Genomic DNA, 21,192 nt, shown 5'->3' on the forward strand with positions numbered 1-21,192 from the left:
CGTATGCCACGTGATTAAACAACAACTAGCGAATACAATGCAATAGGAGCAGTTATGTACTTAGTCACCGATACATTATTATAATCTTATTGTTCTACATATTTTAAGTAGATTTACCGGGTCTTGTAATTATAAATATTTTTAATTTGAGTTGTAAAAACGTTCCGTAATTCGGTGGCATATGAAGGAGGCCGGGGGTGGTCAGTGGTCGGCGGCGTCGGCGGGGCGCGCGCGCACCAGCCGCACCCCCCCGCGCACCACGATGGGCCGCCCCCCTGCCCCGCGCGCGCCGCCCCCGCCCCCGCCGCCGCCGCCGCGCGACGCCACGATCACCTTGCTGTACTGCAGCCCCCCGCCCCCCGCGCCCCCCGCGCCGCCGCCGCTCTTCACCTGCAACACGACACGCACAGTCACGACTAGCGGCTGATCCAGCCCACCACTACGACCTTGAGCATCATTAACTGTCTTACAGCACATAATAGTCTAAAACTGATGACAATTTAGAAGCAATGAACCAGATGTGGAGACTGGACTGAGGGACTCACCGTGACGGCGGAGGGCGCGCCCTTCACGTCGGGCGCGGGGGCGGGGGCGGGGGCCGGGGCGGGGGCGGGGGCGGGGGCCAGCGCGGCTGTAACAACGACATCACTGTCATTTCGTCTCATACCTAAATAGCATTCTGTGAATATGTACTTAATTAAGCAATATCAATAATATTTTTATTAAAATTATTACATGTAACATCGAATATGTAACGGCTATATATTTTGAACGGTTCAAGATTCGAGGTACTAGCGTGAGTGAGATGTGTGTGACTCACCCGCGTCGTCGTCGTCCGCGAACACAATGGGCATGCTCATGATGTCGGCGGGGGCGGGCGCGGGGGCGGGGGCGCGGCGCGGGGGCGGCAACAGCGCCAGCGGCGTGCGCCCCACCACGCGCGACACCACGCGCCCCTCTGCGGGACACAGCCAGTGAGCGAGTGAGCGAGTGAGCGAGTGACCTACTACTGTATTATTAACTCTAGTATAACGTTGTTGCGATATGTCTCCTGCAGTAGTGGACCACCCCTGCACGAGTAGACATAGCGTGAGACAGTTAGCTCTAAGTTAGATCGTATCGTTTCTTCGGTAGATTCTGTTAGTACAAACGAGCGACAAGTGAGAGTTGTAAGGTGTAGTTATTCTGTATAGTTTACTTGTGGTCCTCAGACTTAATTTTAAGATGATATCGTTAATGCACAGTTTTTTTAATCCTCGTTTTAATAGATATATATGATTGTATAAGATAAGAGAGAAGGCGATGGTACCTGCTTATTCGCTAATAAATTGTAAAATTATGTGAAGACCAATGACTGGTTAATAAATAAAGATCTGACATGTACGGTGATGATTGATTTATTTGTCACTTACCGACTATCTCTATTGCCCGATTTGACCTGTGAAGTTAGAGAGCAGATAAATATTATAATACAGGCTATATCCACGGTGTAGCATCATATATGGAGCATGGGGAATGGGACATAATCAACTGACATTATAGTCAAACACAACTGTTACGACTGGCTAATCCTTCCATTTCGGAGACAAACTCTACACGAGTTCAAGAGGAAAACCATAATATTATTATAGATGATAGCTGTTCCCGCGCGCTTCGCTTCGCCTTAAAAAGTTTTCCCGTGGGAATTCCGGGATGAAAAGTAGCCTATGTTCTTTCCCAGAGTCTAGACCATCTGTATACCAAATTTCATTCTAATCCGTTCACTAGTTTTGGCGTGAAAGCGTAACAGACAGACAGACAGACAGACAGACACAGTTACTTTCGCATTTATAATATTAGTTAGGATAGGATAATAATACTACAACTAGAATTACACCCACGTCAGCCACTTGTCTAGATAACATATTCTGTAACTGTGAGTTTAAAGACAGTAGTGTGATTAATTGTCTGAGGTCAGACCACAGTGGGCAGACCATTACCTTAGTAAACACTGACAAGACAAATAAAACTAAGGTGAGATGCAGACCGATTACTACAAAGAAAATTGACAATTACTTGAAGAAACTAGACGAAAAACTTCCGAATGTTAAATTAGATTGCAATTCTAATGAGATGTATAGTAACTTGTTTAAGATAATAGCTGATGAGTTTGAGAGTAATTTTGAAACGAAGGAAGTTTTGATTGACAATAAAATTAAATTTTGTGACTGGGCTACAGAGGGTATTCGCAAAAGCAGGGCGACATTATATGATCTGTATGAGATGAAAACATTCATACTCCGACCTGACTTTCAATCTTATGTGAAGAAATATAGCAAGATGTATAAATGTGTCTGTCACTGTGCGAAGACAATTTTTATTAATAACAAGATTAAAGACTCTGCTAACAAATCTAAGGCCGTTTGGACTATTATTAATAACGAAACGGGGAAGAATCGAACACGCGAGACAAATTTATCTTTGAAGGTAGGCAATGACATTATAACATCGAATGATGCGGTGGCGAGGGTCTTTGAAGAGTGTTTTACGAACATTCCTTTAGAGACTACGTGTAACCTGGATTCTTCGGCTGCAGCAGCTGAAACCCTGACGAAGGAGAACGCACCTTCAACCGATAAGGAATTTAAATTCAGATATATTAATACATTAACTATTATAAAAACATTTAAGTCATTAAATATGAAGAAAACTGAAGACTTGTGGGGAATGTCAGTTAAATTTGTTCTTTCTATTATTAATAAAATCGCCCCAATTTTAGCTAACATCTTTAATAAATGTATCGCTGAAGGTGTGTTCCCAGATCTTATGAAATTTAGTAAAATTATACCTCTGTTCAAAAGTGGGGATATGGAGGACCCTGCAAATTTCAGGCCTGTCTCGGTTCTTCCAGTTTTGAGTAAAATATTTGAGAGGGTCATACTCAGTCAGATGCTTTTGCATTTCAATGATGCTCGATTGTTTCATAGCCAGCAGTATGGTTTTACAAAAGGCAAATCAACAGCCGATGCCGGTACTGCGTTGATTAAGCACATATTTGACGCCTGGGAAGACCATCACGATGCTATTGGAGTCTTCTGTGATCTGTCGAAGGCGTTTGATTGTGTAGACCATCAGACTTTAATTTCGAAACTTAGATACTATGGAATAGGAGGAAAGGCTTTAGATTTGATATCTTCATATTTAGACAAGAGACAACAAAGGGTCGATATTAACAATACTAAATCACAGGGGGCTCATGTAAAAATAGGCGTCCCTCAAGGATCTATTCTAGGACCATTTTTATTCCTCATTTATATTAATGACTTGCCTTTTATGGTTGAAAAATTGACTAATATAGTTTTATTTGCTGACGATACTTCTTTGCTTTTTAAAGTTAAAAGAAGAGAAAATAATTTTAATGAAATTAATTCAATTCTATCTGACATACACGATTGGTTTACCGTTAATAATCTTCTATTGAATTCTAAGAAAACGAAATGTATTAAATTTACACTGCCGAATGTTAGACAATGCGATACTAACATTATTCTAGATGGGAATAAATTGGACCTAGTTAATGATACTGTCTTTCTTGGGATGACTATAGATTCAAAGTTACAGTGGGGACCTCACATTGAAAAATTGTCTGGAAGGTTGAGCTCCGCAGCTTTTGCTGTACGGAAAATTAGACAGCTGACCGACGTTGAAACCGCCAGATTAGTTTACTTTAGTTATTTCCACAGCTTATTATCGTATGGCATTTTGCTTTGGGGTAGAGCAGCTGATATTGAAACTATATTTGTATTACAGAAAAGAGCCATCCGCTCTATATACAAACTTGGTTCCAGGGATTCATTGAGAGAACTATTTAAAGAAATTAACATCCTTACAGTTCCATGTCAGTTCATTTTTTCCAATTTAATGTATGTACGAAAGAATATTTCAACTTTTGATACAATTGGCAGTAATCATGACATTAATACTAGGAACAAGCATAAGCTGGCTTTTCCAGCGATGCGTCTGGCGAAAGTTAATAAATCGTTTTTAGGGTACTGTATTAGATTTTATAATAAGCTTCCAGCAGAAGTTGCTCAAATGCCAGAGAATAAGTTTAAGTGTTACATTAAAGAGAAACTCAGTAAAAAAGCTTATTATAAAATTGATGATTACTTAGAGGACGTTAATGCATGGCTGTGATAAGTAGTTAGCTCTGCTCATATTATTATAATAATAATTATTAAGCTTATATGTATTGTATACCAACTAGTTTTAAGTCTTTTTTTGAAAAGATGGCTCAGGAGTTTCTTGCCTCCGTTCTTCTCCTTAGACAGAAAGAGCCCCCCCTTATCCGAACGGAGAGTAATTTGTAAAAATTGACGTTCATCAGAAAATTTTATATTTGTACGATGAATAAAAAAATTTGAGTTTGAGTTTTTGAGTTTGATACATATTATGATAGATAAGGTTAAAATGATAGCCCTTGAACCATGCCAGTTGCTAATGGGCTATAGAAGAATGGGCGAATAGAAAATTGGTTATTTAGGTACACGACAAGTGGTAAAGTTTCAAAGGCTGAAAGGTTTCCCAAAATTCATTAATTCAATGAACCATGATATTAATATAAAAATATTTTGTATGTGTATTCCTCGGTATACCGGATGATCAGTGTGCTATTACGAATATTTTCAACTCTAGTCGGTTCACCGCAATTTGTATGACATCTTGATCAGCGCCCCTGTCGGTAACGTTAGAAACTAATAAAACGCCGTTCGTCTAGAGTCGACAATATTCGTGATTCGCAAACTGAATCACGAATATTGTCGACTATACAGACGAATAGGTACCTATAATGCGGCAAGTTACTTGGCGACCCTCCTTGCGGGGTGAAAGAAGTGGCGGGGGCGAGGTAGCACGACATGCTACACACGTAGAAAAGTGTGCCCGGATTAATCTCGCGATAGCTTGTAACTATTTCTGACGTAAGTAAAATTTTATTCTATGACTGTTCCCGTAAATGTCATATTTAGCTTAAAATTTATAGTTTGACAGCATTAAAATTTGGATGTTTACCTTCAGAATATCTACCAATTTGAATTTATTTATGTAAAAGTGTTTTATTTTATAAATCAATTTCCATGTCACTTTCATGTTCACTCTCTGTTTGAACTTGTTCATCGTCGTCGTCATCCTCATCTTCATCATCGTTTTCATTAACTTCAATTATAAATCTAAGACAAAAACCAATTTATGTTTAATTTACAATAAATTATAAATAAACAATAACATACCTGTCCAATACATCGTCAAATACTCTATCAGATTTATAATATTCGTCTTAATTTTTTATGACATGGTCGTCACAATTTCTCCACTTTTTAGGCGAATAATTAGAGAAAAGCAACTCTAAGTCTTTTATCTCTTTATCTAAGTTAGAGTCAATCGACGTTCTTGCGAGCTCGCCTTTCACGTACCGCCACACAAGTTCAATAGGATTTAATTCCAGGTGGTATGGGGGTAGGCGAAGCACGATATGACCATTTTCTTTCAAAATTTCATCAATTTTGTAATTTTTCTCTGTGTTTTGCTCATTAATTACTTTCATTAAATCACATAATTAGGTTAACAGTTCCTCGGATCCGTCCAAGGGTACCATTAAAGAACACTTTTTGCTTGCCAGTTAGCCGAACTAACTTGGGTCGACAATCACCAATAACTCGTATGTGTAAACTGTACAACGGTCTCAATAATGTAAATTCTGTTTGTAACTTAGATATATTTGATAACCATTTGGCATTGTTTAAAACTAATATTGATAAGACACTTATATAACAAAAACTCAGGTATAGATAAATACATATTTGCTTAATACTATAGTAACCACACAAAATTATCACTCACATTGTTACAAATTTAATACTAAATGTAAGCTGTGAACACATTTAATCTGTATAACTTCCTAGATTATTACCTTATTGTACTGAATATTATGTATTTTACGGATGTGTACTGTTTGTGTTCCTAATAAATAAAAACTAAAAAACTAAAACTAAAACATAAATTTTGGTTGCTTTCCTAGTTACAAGAACTGACAACTGACGCACTGTCATATGGACTCTTCGTCTTTGTTGTTTACTTTTTCGTATCTGACTGCGTAGTACCAACCTTTAGCCGCGTAGCATGACTGATCCGGTACGCTGTTCTACAAGAAGCCCCTATATTGAGACATTATACGATTTGTTGTTTTTAACGTTATTTTGTTGACGAATTATAGATACCTAATAATAATATAATGATAATATTAAAAAGGCCTCAACACTCATCCTAAGACTAATGGTCTCAGAATCAATGATCTCATGTGGGTCGCACTCAAATTATGACAGACTATATTAGACATGTGGCCGCCTCGGCTGCGCGGCCGAGACTGCCGTAACAATGACATGCAGTGCACGCGTTGCCCTTCCCCGCTACCCTCCCGCTACCCGCTGTCGTCTTGGGTACCTCGTCCCCTCCGCGTCTTTCACCCCGCAAGGAGGGTCGCCAAGCAACTTGCCAATCTATAATCATTTTTTAAGTCAGTTAAAACTGTTGGTATTTAGGTACGCTCACCCTTTGTGCGGCACTCTCGGGGCCGGGGGCCTCGCGGGGGCCGGGGGGCGCGCGGCGGGGGCCGGGGGGCGCACGGCGGGGGGCGGGGGCCGCGTCGCAGGCAGGTGAGCGTACTCTTCGTCTGAATTCTCCGAAACTGAAATATTGTAAAAATAAATTATTTTGAGCCGAGGCTTGTTGGCTAACAGTGCAACGGTCGAAAAACATATTCACTGAAAGCCAACATAACGCAAGCTGTCGCTCAGATTCAGCCGGATTTATGAAGCAGTCAGAGTCATAAACAATTTGACCTCTCGGATTCGCGCCACCCTGCCAAGCCGCGTGTATCGTTAGACTGCATGCATAATAATGTGTGGTGCTTTATATCTTTCTCATGAGTCATGATGGCGGCAAAACCATCATCGAGAGCCTCCGCGAGTATGGCAGAAGCGCATAGGTAAGTTCAACATAAATGGTTCAGATAGGTAGAACATAATAAAAGAAGTACAAAATGATAACAAATCAGGAATTTACCTTTTCGATGTCTCTTATGTGTGTGAGTGACTTGGGGCGCGGGGTCGGCGGGCGCGGGGGGCGCGGGGGGCGGGGACGGGGGGTCGGGGGACTCCGCGCCCGCCTCGCACACCTCCAGCAGCCAGCGCGCACACTCGTCCTTAGTGCAGGAGAAACTTCATCAATATCATTATTGCATTTAAAAAAAAACGCACTTGACTAACTTTGGTCAATGAAGTTTGCATAGGTGACACATAACTTACAGTGAGTGATATGTTTGAAACAGCTTCGCTTTATTTTTAAACGGGCGACGACAAACATACGTTTAGCAGTATGTATGAAGTTAAATTTTGCGGGGTGAATATATTTATAGAAAACTATCTTTTCCCAGCTTCGCTTCGTCCTAATAGGTTTTCCTATGGGAATTACAGGATATAAAGTACATCATTTTAAAAACCTATCTTCAAAGTCAAAGTCAAAGTCAAGTCAAAGTCAAAGTCAAAATTTTTTATTCATCGTACAAATATAAAATTTTCTGATGAACGTCAATTTTTACAAATTACTCTCCGTTCGGATAAGGGGGGGCTCTTTCTGTCTAAGGAGAAGAACGGAGGCAAGAAACTCCTGAGCCATCTTTTCAAAAAAAGACTTAAAACTAGTTGGTATACAATACATATAAGCTTAATTATTATTATTATTATAATATGAGCAGAGCTAACTACTTATCACAGCCATGCATTAACGTCCTCTAAGTAATCAGGGTGTCCACTCAGAATCCTCCAAAAAATTCCCTGACTTTTCCCTGACTTTCCCTGACCATTTCAGAAATTTTCCCTGACCAGAGATCAAAATAAACAAAAGTTTGATTTGAAAGTTTTTAGTGAAGTAAAATATTAAGCCGAAAGAGACGAGAGCGAGAGTGACTCGGGCAGATCATTTTGAACAACATGAAATTCTAAAAAAAAAAAGATTTCCACACAAACTTTGCTAGACAGGTGAAGTTATATGAGAAAAAAACGCGAGTTTCAAAAACACGTAAAACAAAAGTTGTTTAGAGTGATCACCTGAGTCACTCTATTTCGGCTATGTACAATGTACATCTACCACTATTGCAACATTATGTATAGAAAGCAATGATAAATAAGTACCTTCTTAATTTTTTTGTACAGCTAAGTTATAATAAATACTTTTATTTTGCCATAACGTGTAATTCTTTTTTGTATTTGCAAAATTGAGAATAGGTATATATATAAATATATACCTATTTCTCATACATCATAAGTTTAGCTCAACTATTTATGATTAGTAGTAACATTATTTACTTAACTGTTATTTTATGTAATACTCATAGCATATTGTAGGTTGTATAAATAATATTTTATTTTGCTTAGTTTAGTTTCGTGTTTCCAGTTAGGTTAGTATGTTTGCATACATAGGAATCATTTGTGTTATACTCTGTTACCAATTAGTAAAAACTATTAATTGGCTTTCAACTGTTTATTTTTAGTGTAAAACTGTTAAATTTTAGCTGTAAGTTTTCCATAAAATAAAATAAACAAAAACAAAAAAAAATTCTATTTTCGAAATGTCATTTTACTTTTGAAAAACGTCATTTAAAGTTTGGAAACTCAAGCTGGATACACTGATTATTATTGCAAAAGAAGTTAGTTAGACCTAATTAATTTTTTTTTAAGCACACTTATTGATGGTAGGATTAGTACAGGGTGCTTTGAAGAAATACGCCTCCTCATATATTTTTTTTCAAATGAGAGTTTGGATCGCATTAACAAAGCCCGTGGAGCTTTTGCCATGTTAAGCCCAGTGTGGAGGTCTTCCGCATTCCGTCTCCAAACCAAGATCCGCCTGTTCAACGCGTGCGTAAAGACCGTTCTCCTATACGGTTGCGAAACTTGGAAGAAAACGGTTCAAACCACGAACAAGCTACAGGTTTTCGTAAACAGATGCTTACGCAATATCCTAGGGATCCGTTGGTTTGACTTTGTCTCCAACGAGGAACTTTGGCGCAGAACACATCAAAAACCTGTAGCAGAAACCGTAAAAGAACGCAAATGGAGATGGATAGGACACGTCCTCAGGCGCACTGAAGACGTCCCAAAGGAAGCGCTGACATGGCACCCCGAGGGCGGTAAACGAAGACTCGGCAGACCGCGAGAGACATGGCAGCGCTCTGTGAACAAGGAAATGGGCCAGGCGGGGATGTCTTGGGCGGATGTCTCTGAGCTGGCCCAAGATCGTAAGTAATGGCGGCGCTTCACTTCGGCCCTTTGCTCCCCAGCGGAGATTGGGAATAAGTAAGTAAGTAAGAGAGTTTGGAATCAGCTAGATGAAATAAACTTTTTAATTTGTGTATAAAACTTGTACTAGCACCTTGTAGAGTAATGTTAGGACTTTCAAACCCGAAATAACTCGAGTAAAGCGTGTTAAGCTTTGTAAATACCGTAATTAATTAAAATAAAACAAAACCAAAATCAAATATTTTCGTATGGGCGCGACGCTTTAAAAAAAAACATTAGGTGCCGCGTGGAGGAAACGCTTCTGCATGCGCTCCTGCTGCCGTGGCAAATTATGGGAATTGATGAGTGAAATGAGCGCCGATACAGCGCGTCTGCACCAACACGTTATGTGGGGACTTATTTTTCATCACGAACTAACAAAAGTTGTTCAGAATGGCAAGCTGAGTCACACTCTTTTGAAAAAAAATTAATTAAGGAAACATAATTTTACTATTTAACAAACTATGAACTGAGTCTGGAATCTGGCTTACGAGATTTTATTTTATGATTTACGTCTTTTACGTTTAAAATAGAAGAAGAAAAATAATAATTAGTAAAGGAAAGATCTACAATTTTGCAAAAATATATGCTTTACTAGTCATTTTTCCCTGACTTTCCAGGTGGCCCATCAATTTCCCTGACTTTCCATGACCACCTTGAGCCTCCCTGACTTTTCCCTGACTATCCCTGACTTTCCAGAAAGTGGACACCCTGGTAATCATCAATTCTATAATAAGCTTTTTTACTCAGTTTCTCTTTAATGTAACACTTAAACTTATTCTCTGGCATTTGAGCAACTTCTGCTGGAAGCTTATTATAAAATCTAATACAGTACCCTAAAAACGATTTATTAACTTTCGCCAGACGCATCGCTGGAAAAGCCAGCTTATGCTTGTTCCTAGTATTAATGTCATGATTACTGCCAATTGTATCAAAAGTTGAAATATTCTTTCGTACATACATTAAATTGGAAAAAATGAACTGACATGGAACTGTAAGGATGTTAATTTCTTTAAATAGTTCTCTCAATGAATCCCTGGAACCAAGTTTGTATATAGAGCGGATGGCTCTTTTCTGTAATACAAATATAGTCTCAATATCAGCGGCTCTACCCCAAAGCAAAATGCCATACGACAATAAGCTGTGGAAATAACTAAAGTAAACTAATCTGGCGGTTTCAACGTCGGTCAGTTGTCTAATTTTCCGTACAGCAAAAGCTGCCGAGCTCAACCTTCCAGCCAATTTGGCAATGTGAGGTCCCCATTGTAACTTTGAATCTATAGTCATACCAAGAAAGACAGTATCATTAACTAGGTCCAATTTATTCCCATCTAGAATAATGTGTGTCAATCACTCTATCTATAAAAAAACTATATCAAAATCCGTTCGATAGTTTTAGAGATCTCTCTAGGCATACAGACATAGGTACAGAAATCGAATTAGCTACAATTTGTAGTGATGGCAGTTGGTACTGACGGCGACGGCGGCGTCGATGGCGTACTGCGGCAGCTTGTGCGCGCGCCGCAGCCGCGCCGGCACGCGGAGCAGCTGGTCCGCGCCGCCCAGCAGCACGCGCCGCACCCCGCCCCCGCCCCCGCCCGCCCCGCGCCACGCGCCGCCCGCCGCGCCGCCCACCACCACCAGCGTCGGGATACGCAGCTGCAACAATCACAACCACATGTTTAAGCAAATACAAGTAAAAGCGAAAGATCTCTCATTAATCATGAAATCTCTGAACTAAAAGTCTAGGGTTATGGAGATTCTTTTGAGGACGTAACTTTTACGAACTATACAGGTTTCAGACTTCGCACAAAATTAAAACAGGTGCAGATGCAGAATTTTAAATTGAAATTTCCATCGAACGGTACAGTCATGTAAGTATATGTATAGCTATTTATAAATATTACCTATGTGTTCATGAATGTAAATGTACCTGCATGAAGGGGTCGTCGGGGTCGTGGCGCAGCCCCTCGGCCGTGAGCAGCGGCGGCGCCAGCAGCAGCAGCGCCCCCGGCCGCGCGCCCCCTGCGCCCCCCGCCAGCTGCAGCGCCAGCGCCGCGCCCGCGCCCGCGCCGCCCAGCGCCAGCCGCGCGCCGCCCGCCCCCGCCGCCGCCGCCGCCACGCCCGCACGCGCCGCCGCCGCCGCCGCCACGCACCACGCCTCCACGCCGTCGCGCTCCACTGCCGACCAAACCACATTCATATCACTCAGACGTCATACAGAACCATACCAGCATAATATTATTCAAATTAGAAACAGCCGTTATCTGCACGTAGGTATAATTACATTGGGCCTCCCCTTAAGCATACCATGCAGGTCTACATAACTGCATATGAAATAATATTGACTGGAACCTTTCGTCGCTGGTCCGGTATATATTCTTGACGTCCATCCCAATCACCACATTTGTGCATGTTTTCAAAATAGAACAATAACGTTACAATAGCATAATGTGGGACTCACGGTTGGGCAGTCGGATGTAGTGCGTGGGCACGAGCGCGCGCAGACGGCGCTCCCAGCGCGCGTCCAGGCGCGGGCGGCCGCCGCCCAGCCACAGCAGCAGCGGGCGCGACGACATGGGCATGCAGGCGGGCGGCGCGCGCGGGGCGGGCGCGGGCGCCGCGGGGGGCAGCGCCGGGTCCTTCAGCCGCAGCACCAGCGCCGGCAGCGCGCGCCGCAGCTCCGCCACCACCTCCAGGTACAGCGCGCGCCAGCGGGGGGGCAGCGCGGCCAGCAGCGCGCCGTGCAGCCACGCCGCGTCCCCGCCCGCCCAGTGCGGGGCCAGCGCGCGCCGCAGCCGCCGTGCCGCCGCGCGCACCGCCGCCCGCGCGCCGCCCGCCCCCGCCAGCCGCGCCAGGCGCAGCGCCCGCAGCGCCGCCACGGCCGCGCCCGCCAGCCGCCGCGCCGCCGCCCCGCGCGCGCCCGCCTCCAGCCGCGCCTCCCACGCCTCCTCCGCGCCCTCGTCCAGTGGCTCCCCGCACTCGTAGGGCGGCGCGGGGTCGGGCGGCGGCGGCGCGGGCTCCACCCCCTCCACGTCCAGCTCGGCGGGCGCGGGCGGCGGCGCGGGGACCAGCAGCGTGCGCGTGTTGGCGTCGCGCGCGCCCCCCGCCCCCGCCGCGCCCCCCGCGGTCCCCGCTGCGTACGAATGCTCGCGCCACACGCCGGCGCGCGGCGCGGGGTCTCCGTTCACGGCGTGCACGTAGGCCACGAGGCGCTCGTGCGAGGCCGCCGGGCCCTCCCCGTCCCCCGCCACTGCCTCCGCCGCCTCCATCTATATGTAGAGTAGAATATAATTTATTCAACATAAAATTTTACATCTTAGTAATTTTATTTGACATACATTCTGTGTAAAAAGTATCGGGGCTGGATCAATAAAACACAAATGAAATTATTGAATAAAACTCAAATTAGATAATTCGTTGGCCCATGTGTATCGTTTCTGAAGGAGCATACTTTGAAGGTGATAAAATAAATTTGGATGAATAACAAACATTTTGTGTTTTATTGATCCAGTCCCAATACTTTAGTATTATAAAACAATTTTAAAGACAGGTGATGGACCTACACCCAGTATTTAATAGGTTTATTTATGTTTTAATATTATATTTAACACAATGAGAGTTTTGTTGCAATGGGTAGGTACATTGCCATTGCTTTAACAAAGATTCAGATTCATCATTTATTCTAAGTAAAATTTGACAATAATTTGTTGATTGACACAGCCATCCATAAAACACTATGGAAGACTACTCTCATCCGCCTTTCATATTGGACAGTTAATTTCTCTTTCATATTTAACAAGTGGCCTAACATTAACTGCTGCTCCCTTTTAATCACTTTAGTTTTAATTAGATCATATTACATTTTATCCTTTTACTTAATCTGAATCTTAAGTAAGAAAATTAAAAATTCAAATAACCATAACATTAAAATTAAAGCAATTAAGCTCTTTCTACCTGGCCAGTCCTGGCCTGGATAATTGAGCGTGCTCATCCACAGTAGCTTTATCCATAGTGCTGCAGTTTGATAAACCAAAGTTCCTCATTTCAATTCCAGATGACATTGATGTTTTTGTTTCATGTTCTACCTTTTTTGGCCTAAGATTTATTTGCCTAATCTCGTATTGCATAGTAACGTTTGGTCAAAATCTCGTTTCGCCGAAAATCGTATGGCATAAATCTCTTTTAGTAAAAAGTTATTTCGCATAATCTTGTTTAGCCTAATAATGGTATAGCCAAATCTTGAATAGCCTAATAATGCTATGGCATAGGTTATATAAAGTAATCATATTCGTTTGGCTTTAACTTTGATGGAGCGTCTCCCTACATAGCACAAACTGGTGCCTTATATTTGTGGCTGCTATGTGGGAAACGCTCCGCTCCGCTTCGCTGCGCTCCGCTTTGCTTTTGACGATAATGTGCACCTAACACGCTCCTCCTCGCTTTGCTCGTCGTCGCACCTATCTTTAGGTTTCGATCCCATGGGGTTTAATGGCGTTTGTAATAATTATAATGGTCATTCACTTTCGATATTTTGATCATATAATATCGTAATTTTCGGGATGTAGGAGAAAAATACCACAATTTGTACATTTAAAACATACTTAATATAGTATTTGTAAAGATAATATTAGGAGAAACAAGATTATACCAATACGAACAATTAGAGCAAACGAGACTTAGGTGTTTCAAGTTTGTGCCAAAAGAGTTTTAGACGAAACGAGTCTTATGCCACATAAGTCTTGACGAAGTGATGAGTCTACCAACTACCGTCTACCGCTTACAAGGTATGCGAAACGAGTTTAGGGCAATAAAGATTAGGCCAGATGAGGGGAACCGTGTGATAAAAGATCCACCAGCCTTGGATTCAATCCTCATTCTGTTATGTCAGAATATATTTGTTTGATGTTAGTGACCCTATGAGTGCTAAAAGGTCTGCGGTTCAATACCCAGCCGGTGCAGATATTTGTGTACAGACCGATATTTCTACCAAGGTCCCAGGCTGATATAGTATATTATATCACATGATGTACTTAACATATAAGTATTTGTTCAGGTACACAGTATTTATTCTCAGGTTTTGGCCGTGCTCACAGCATGGTAACAGGTTGGATTCAACAACATGGGGACCAAAAGCTCACTGACCTAAAGTGTGCATCTGAGCTTTTTCCTAATTGATGAAACTAAAATACCTAGTGTATACCAGCAGGGCCGCATTTAATGTGTGTATATCTGGTTAAAGAAAAGAAGTTGAGCGCATGATGCTCCCGTTATGATGCAACATCAACAATAGCGCTGTCGTCCCGGGCCGGGCGGCTCCCTTGCTTCACGATATACGACATTTAGCTGTACAGGATTATGTGTGAGTGACGACATGTAGTTACAGGACATCGTCTGCTCCCCGACACCTGCACACCGCTAGCACGAGCAGCCCGGCCCGCCGCCGCTTCTTACCTCCAATAAGTGATAAACACACGCGCCGGAAATCACAATTCAACAAGAACCATTAGCTTTATACTATAACTTATTACAGAGATACTATCATGAAAGAAATTTAAGAAATCCAATTAAGAATGGAAATTAATACAAAACCATAATTTGTTTTGCTTTTGTATGACAGATGACACTACACAGAATAGAAGACGATATTGACATGCCTTGGACATGCCCAAATTCCGCCAATATCACGTGCTGCCTCAAACATTTTTTTTAAATAAGATACTTTTCATGAACTTGTTTTTTATTATAATAGTTTTAAGTTACTTTTTTCACTGTACTTGTGAATCAGTATGATAATATATTACTAGTTATTATTATTATGTCCCGGTTTCCAACTGTGTGGAAAACACCCAGACTTCAAGGATTTATTGAAAATTATACTAAGTGGATAATATATATGTGTCATAATGCCTTGCCACAAGCTTGAACAAATAATGATGGAATGAAGCCTGACGGCAGAGGCTTTTTTAAATTTATTTTGTTATGTAGGTACTTATTAAACTAAATAATATACATACATATAATGATAATATGTACCTCATGTAAGTTTTATTTTATTTCATAGGTGATTTTATGTTTTAAAGAGCTTGTAGGAATTTGTTGTCAAATGTCAAAAGACTAACAACACTATAAATTTACAATACGGTTAAAAAACACACACGAGTTTTGACTATTTTCGTCAGTCAGTTGAAAATTGAAAAAAAATAATTAAAGTCATATATCACGAAGTCAATTTTAATCAAAATTTTCGTTGTTTAAGGTCCCAGTAAGGATGAGTATCAGTAAATCTAGTATGCCAATTTCTGCCTTTTATTCCTATCATCGAAGCGTCCGTAGTCGAGCGGGCTTCAGTGATCGTAACTGATCACTGAGGTTAAGCAACAACTGGCACGGTCAGCCATTGGATGGGTGACCGATTTTAAGTGGTTCTTTGCTGGACGCTTCCGTGCTTCGGACGGCACGTTAAGCCGTGGGTCCCGGTTGCTGCTTCGGCAGCAGTCGTTAAGCCTAGTCAGAGGACTTCGGGTTGCCCACTTACCCGACAACTCTCTCAGCACAACAGCTTGCTTGTGTTGGGGTTCACCAACCCGCACTTGGCCAGCGTGGTGTATTAGGCTAAAACTCTTCCTTCATTGGAAGGAGACCCGTGCCCCAGCAGTGGGGACATAATGGGTCATGATGATGATTCCTATCATACATAAACATTATATTTTTATATTATCCTAATCCTAATCCTAACTAATATCCTAACTAATATTATAAATGCGAAAGTAACTGTGTCTGTCTGTCTGTCTGTTTGTCTGTCTGTCTGTTACTCTTTCACGCCAAAACTACTGAACGGATTTGAATGATATTTGGTATACATATGGTCTAGACCCTGAGAAAGAACATAGGCTACTTTTTATCCCGGAATTCCCACGGGAAAACTTTTTAAGGCGAAGCAAAGCTCGCGGGAACAGCTAGTAATATTATATATTATATTACGAGTACGTCCCTGTTGGTATTTGTAGGACAGCTGTTTTAAATGTAATTGATGAAAAAAACTATTCAATTTCACGCCTTAATTACGGACTATCAATCAATTACTAAGCCACCCTTTAGGTATTACTAGATAGGTATGTACTCTTACTTGCACTTTTAAACTCAACTGTTTTTTCACACGATTTAGTTAGAGTTACAGAAGTCGCTTACAATGTTAAACAGAATAAAACATACTTTGATCGATGACAGCAAGGTACTGCTGGGCCCCAACGTGGCGCTGCTGCGGCTGGCGGGGCTGTACCTGCCGGCGGGGCGGGGCGCGCGCACAGCCTGCCTGCTACTGCACGCGCTGGGCACCGCCTTCATAGTGCTGCAGTACGTGGAGCTGTACTTCATCAGCGACGACCTGCACCTCGTCGTGCTCACGCTCAAGATCAACATGGCCAGCACCAACGTGGTGATGAAGGCGTTCTGCTACCTGGTGTTCCAGCGGCGCTGGCGCGAGCTGCACGACTACGTGACGGCGGCGGACGAGGCGGAGCGCGCGCGGCCCGCCGCCGCCGCCGCCGTGCGCCGCTACACCGCGCTGAGCCGCCGCGTCACCGCCGCCTTCTGCATGTTCAGCGTCTTCACCGGCTTCGTCTTAGTGTTCGGGCCCTACATCAAGTGGCTGTCCGAGCGATACCTGGACCGAGTGCCGGCGGAGCTCATGGGCCCGGTCGACCATATCTTCCAGGCCTACGTGCCGTTCGATAAATACAGTCCGCGCGGGCGCCTCATCGCCAACATCTGGTTCGCGATGGGCGCGCTGTACGGCTGCGCGGTGTTCACGGCGTTCGACGTGGCGGCGGTGGTGGTGATGGTGTTCCTGGGCTGCAAGCTGCAGCTGCTGGCGGCGCGCTGCGAGCGGCTGTTCGCGCCCGCGCCCGGCGGAGACCGCTTCTGGGAGACCGTGCGCGAGGTGCACACCGAACACGTCATGCTTATCAAGTCAGTTGCCCCAGTATTACCCGATCATTTAATTTTTTGCTCAAATATAAATTATGATTTCCAAGCGTACCACGTGTGTGATTGACAGTGATGATGTTTGCCTACAGGTACTCTAAAATATTCAACTCTTTAATCTCTCCGGTGATGTTCCTGTACACGCTGCTCTGCTCGCTCATGCTCTGCACTACCGCCTTCCAAATCACGGTGAGAACTTTTTATTTATTTTACATTTTGCACTCACGTCATTGGTCGCTCTGGAAAATGCTGAAACATTATTTTGTACCTGTTGTTTCAGTCTATGCCTATGAATATTACAGAAAAAATCTTGACAGTGGAATATCTGGTGTTTGGCGTGTCCCAGGTGTTCATGTACTCTTGGATCAGCAACGACGTTCTTTGTAAGGTAACTAACTGTTATTTTATTAAATTATGTGTTCGTTGCCCAGTAGCCCGGTATAGAAGGTTAGATATTGGATATTGTTAAACATTCATCACTACCCAACCCATCACGTCCCCACTGCTTGGGCACGGGTCTCCTTCCAATGAAGGAAGGGTTTAGGCCTAGTCCACCACGCTGGCCTAGTGCGGGTTGGTGGACAAACATTAGCAACTAAAAATCCCTAAAGGCGGGATCAGACGGTTTATTTTTCTTTCATTTCTGTCTTTCATTCGAAATGATACGTGTGAACACAAAATGAAACAAGAATTAATTCGGAACATGAATTCATTAATGAACTGATCCAACAATGTTTGATTTTGGCATTCGCATCTTTCATTCCCACTCCGAATGAAAGAAAAGTAAACAGTCTGCACACAGAATGAACGTTCATTCGCATTCGGCTATTTTGTCTCGAGCCCTGTAGTTCCGCGACGCACGACCTCACCCGACGACATATAGCGTCAATTCACACGTACCACAACCACACCACGTCGCAGCGACAAAATGTGGTCAAGCTGTGGTTACGTGTGAATTGTGTGACAGCGGCTTTTTGCAGTTGCGTTGTGGCAGCGACAAAATGTCGATGTGGTTGCGTTGTCGCTGTCATTGCGATGTGGTAACCACGTCGTCGTGTGCAGTTAATACGGAAAACAGGTTGCCGCGGTGCCGCCGCCGCTGGCGGCGTTGCCGTTGCGATGTGGTTGCGTTGTGGTTGCGATGTGGTTGCGACGTGGTCGTATTACACAGGTGGTCGATAACAACGGCAAAATGTGGCACGTGTGAATTGGATTATTCATTGTCAATACAAAATATACGCCCAACCACACCGCGTGGTTGTGGCTGTGGTGTGGTTGTGGTACGTCTGAATTGACCCATATTATTGAAAATTATAAATGAACGTTCATTCCTACTTAAGTCGTGTGAACATGGAATGAAAAGAAAATAAACCGTTCCCTCGAATGAATATTCTCTCGAGTGAACCGTCTGATCGCGCCTTAAGCAACGTCGCTCGCCTGTCAAACATCTGTCAGATAACGTCAGATTTGACTATAGAGCGTTTCATTAAATAACATGACTTCATTCATTCAAAATCCAACCTTAGTCCAACGTAACAAGGGGTTTGAAAGATCAATTATCCGGTGAAACGGTCTATAGCAATGGGTATATAGAAATCAATAGAAATGGTGGTAGATTATGACTTTTGACAAGTAATTCTAATAGTCTACGTCGAAAAAATAAACGATTTCATTTCATTTCATATAGCGCGTGACGCAAACATTGGGATGGGAGAAGAGCTTGAGAAGAGAGACGTCCGTTGTATTAAAGTCGTTGAATGAAATATAGAATGAATAGATAAGTTGCTTAAAGGTAGAGGGTAGTTTGGTAGTTAGAGAAAAAGAGAACTTCAGTTAAATAATAACAATACCTATCTAACAACTGCAATTAATACAGCGGCGGCGCGGCGTAGCGTCGATAAATATGAGTTTATTAAAGGTCATTTCGGTCGATATTGATTGCTGTGGACAATGACAGCAAGACAGGCGCAATATTATTTTATGGGACTTATGTATATACCTACTTATAACAATTTGGAAATAAGTAACACTATGGGAAAGATGCCTAATGTCTGATGTGGCGTTCCTACCATCGGCATCGGTTTGTTGAACGTTGTTGGAAACACCGTTTTTGTTTCGCTGGCGTGGCATTACTAGCAACTATAGATTTTATATAAATGACCGGAAGACACCACTGACACACAAACATACTAATAATAATTTATGTACTTATAGAACCTAGTTTAATATACATATAAGTCATTAATAGAAACAGAATAAAAATGGTACATGTCCGTCGCGCGTGACTGTTCGCAGAGCCAGCTCGCCATGCAGGGCGTGTACCACAGCGCGTGGACGGACGGGCTGGGCGCGGGGGCGCGGGCGGGGGCGCGGCGGCGCGAGGCGGCGGCGCGGGGGCAGGCGCTGCGGCTGCTGGCGGGGCAGCTGGCGGCGCCCATCTGCTTCACCACCGGGCCCTTCGCGGACCTCACGCTCGCCAACTTCGTCAACGTAACTTCATCATCTTCACCGGTCACCAGGCTCGCCAGCCACCATAATTTCTATAAAAATATAGTACTTACTACTTACCCACTTATACCTATCTATGTAACGTACACATATTATGGCAAAAATAAATCACAGCGATGGCACTATATTCAATGTTTATCATGAATTAGCAAACTTGAAAATTTTAGTATTAACGTATTCATTTCCAAACTTCTTTTTTTTTTCAGATCCTCAAAGGAGCGTACAGCTACTACACATTACTTAAAGATTAAACGGTGGTGAAACGGTGTGATAAAAATATTTATTAATTTAAAAACATTATTAAACTTTAACATTATTAATTTAAAAACATTTAAGAAATAAGTACCTACCTACCCTACCCTATTGTTTATTTTTTATATATTTTACAATAATTTGTCTTTACACTGGTGATGGGCTGAATGTGGTTTGATTTGAACCGAGGTTCGGCTTCGGCCGAACATTCGGCTATATTTGTTACCTTTGTTAAATTTGTTATATTTATTATACAGCGTGGAATTTCCTCAGTGAAGATCCCGAAAACAAGGAAATGTACCTGAAATACTGAACAACTTTATAAATTGTCGATGAAATCCTGATAAAACGAATACAGTTGTTGTATTAATTTTCGTTTGTTAATCACGTAAGTATTTAACTTTACAATAAAAAAACAGCTGTTGTAGTTACTTTATCATAAATAATAAACTAAATAATATCTTACAATAAATCTCACTTCAAAAGTAATAATTTTTATCAGATAAAATACTATCACTTAACCTCAAATTTGTCCTATAGTTCTTTGTATAAATTATTGATTTTTCATTAAGTAAACAAATGCTTCTATTTATAGAATCTATGGTCTATCTAACTTACTTTGGATTATTGTATCACAATAATCCATATTAATATTACAGAGGAGATTATTTGATTTTGGGTAGCGGAGAGGGGGGCAGTCTTGAACGAATTTCATTAAATCATCTGTAACTTTCACTTTTGTTTCATTGTATATTTCATAATGTTTTTTGCACTGACACTCGTGTAGGTTAACCCATTATGTAATTACTATAGCAGATAAGTGTTAGTATCGCTGATATGATATTACAGTTTTTTCAATCTCAGGAAAAACTTCAAATGTGCCCCCTACCCGGGGCACTTTTGGAACAGCCTGGGGAACTTTAGAAATGGCATTTTATATGATATTATGGCATATTTTATTCAAAATGTCTGACTATGTTATATTAAAACTTAAGTTGATCCTAAGATTTCTTTTTTTAAAGTAAATCATGCATGGGACCTACAGGCCACCTACTGGTGATTTTATTACCTTTGA

The 21,192-nt window shown here is 42.2% G+C and overlaps 2 protein-coding genes across 3 annotated transcripts; one reads left to right on the forward strand and one right to left on the reverse strand.

Annotated features, from left to right (window-relative positions):
- Positions 1-188: 188 nt before the first annotated feature.
- LOC119692686 (serine/threonine-protein kinase LMTK3) lies at positions 189-12,643 on the reverse strand. The gene is made up of 9 exons (XM_038114038.2): positions 11,836-12,643; positions 11,305-11,471; positions 10,848-11,030; positions 7,099-7,237; positions 6,586-6,721; positions 1,413-1,438; positions 821-958; positions 546-631; positions 189-390 (listed from the first exon to the last, which is right to left on the reverse strand). The coding sequence occupies exons 1-9, from the start codon at positions 12,641-12,643 to the stop codon at positions 202-204; spliced, it is 1,872 nt and encodes a 623-aa protein (XP_037969966.2). The 3' UTR covers positions 189-201.
- A 3,738-nt stretch (positions 12,644-16,381) lies between these two features.
- LOC119692795 lies at positions 16,382-20,229 on the forward strand. Of its 2 annotated transcripts, XM_038114366.2 has the most exons (5): positions 16,389-17,342; positions 17,450-17,546; positions 17,638-17,745; positions 19,653-19,847; positions 20,072-20,227. In XM_038114366.2, exons 1-5 carry the CDS (start codon positions 16,564-16,566, stop codon positions 20,114-20,116), a joined length of 1,224 nt encoding a protein of 407 aa, XP_037970294.2. In that variant the 5' UTR covers positions 16,389-16,563; the 3' UTR covers positions 20,117-20,227. The 2 variants fall into 2 exon arrangements, with proteins under 2 accessions (XP_048483280.1, XP_037970294.2); XM_048627323.1 differs by lacking the exon at positions 17,638-17,745 and having other exon boundaries at positions 16,382-17,342; positions 20,072-20,229.
- Positions 20,230-21,192: the final 963 nt, after the last annotated feature.

The sequence above is a fragment of the Plutella xylostella genome, chromosome 18 (assembly GCF_932276165.1).
Source record: "Plutella xylostella chromosome 18, ilPluXylo3.1, whole genome shotgun sequence".
In the NCBI taxonomy this organism is placed as follows: Eukaryota; Metazoa; Arthropoda; class Insecta; order Lepidoptera; family Plutellidae; genus Plutella; species Plutella xylostella.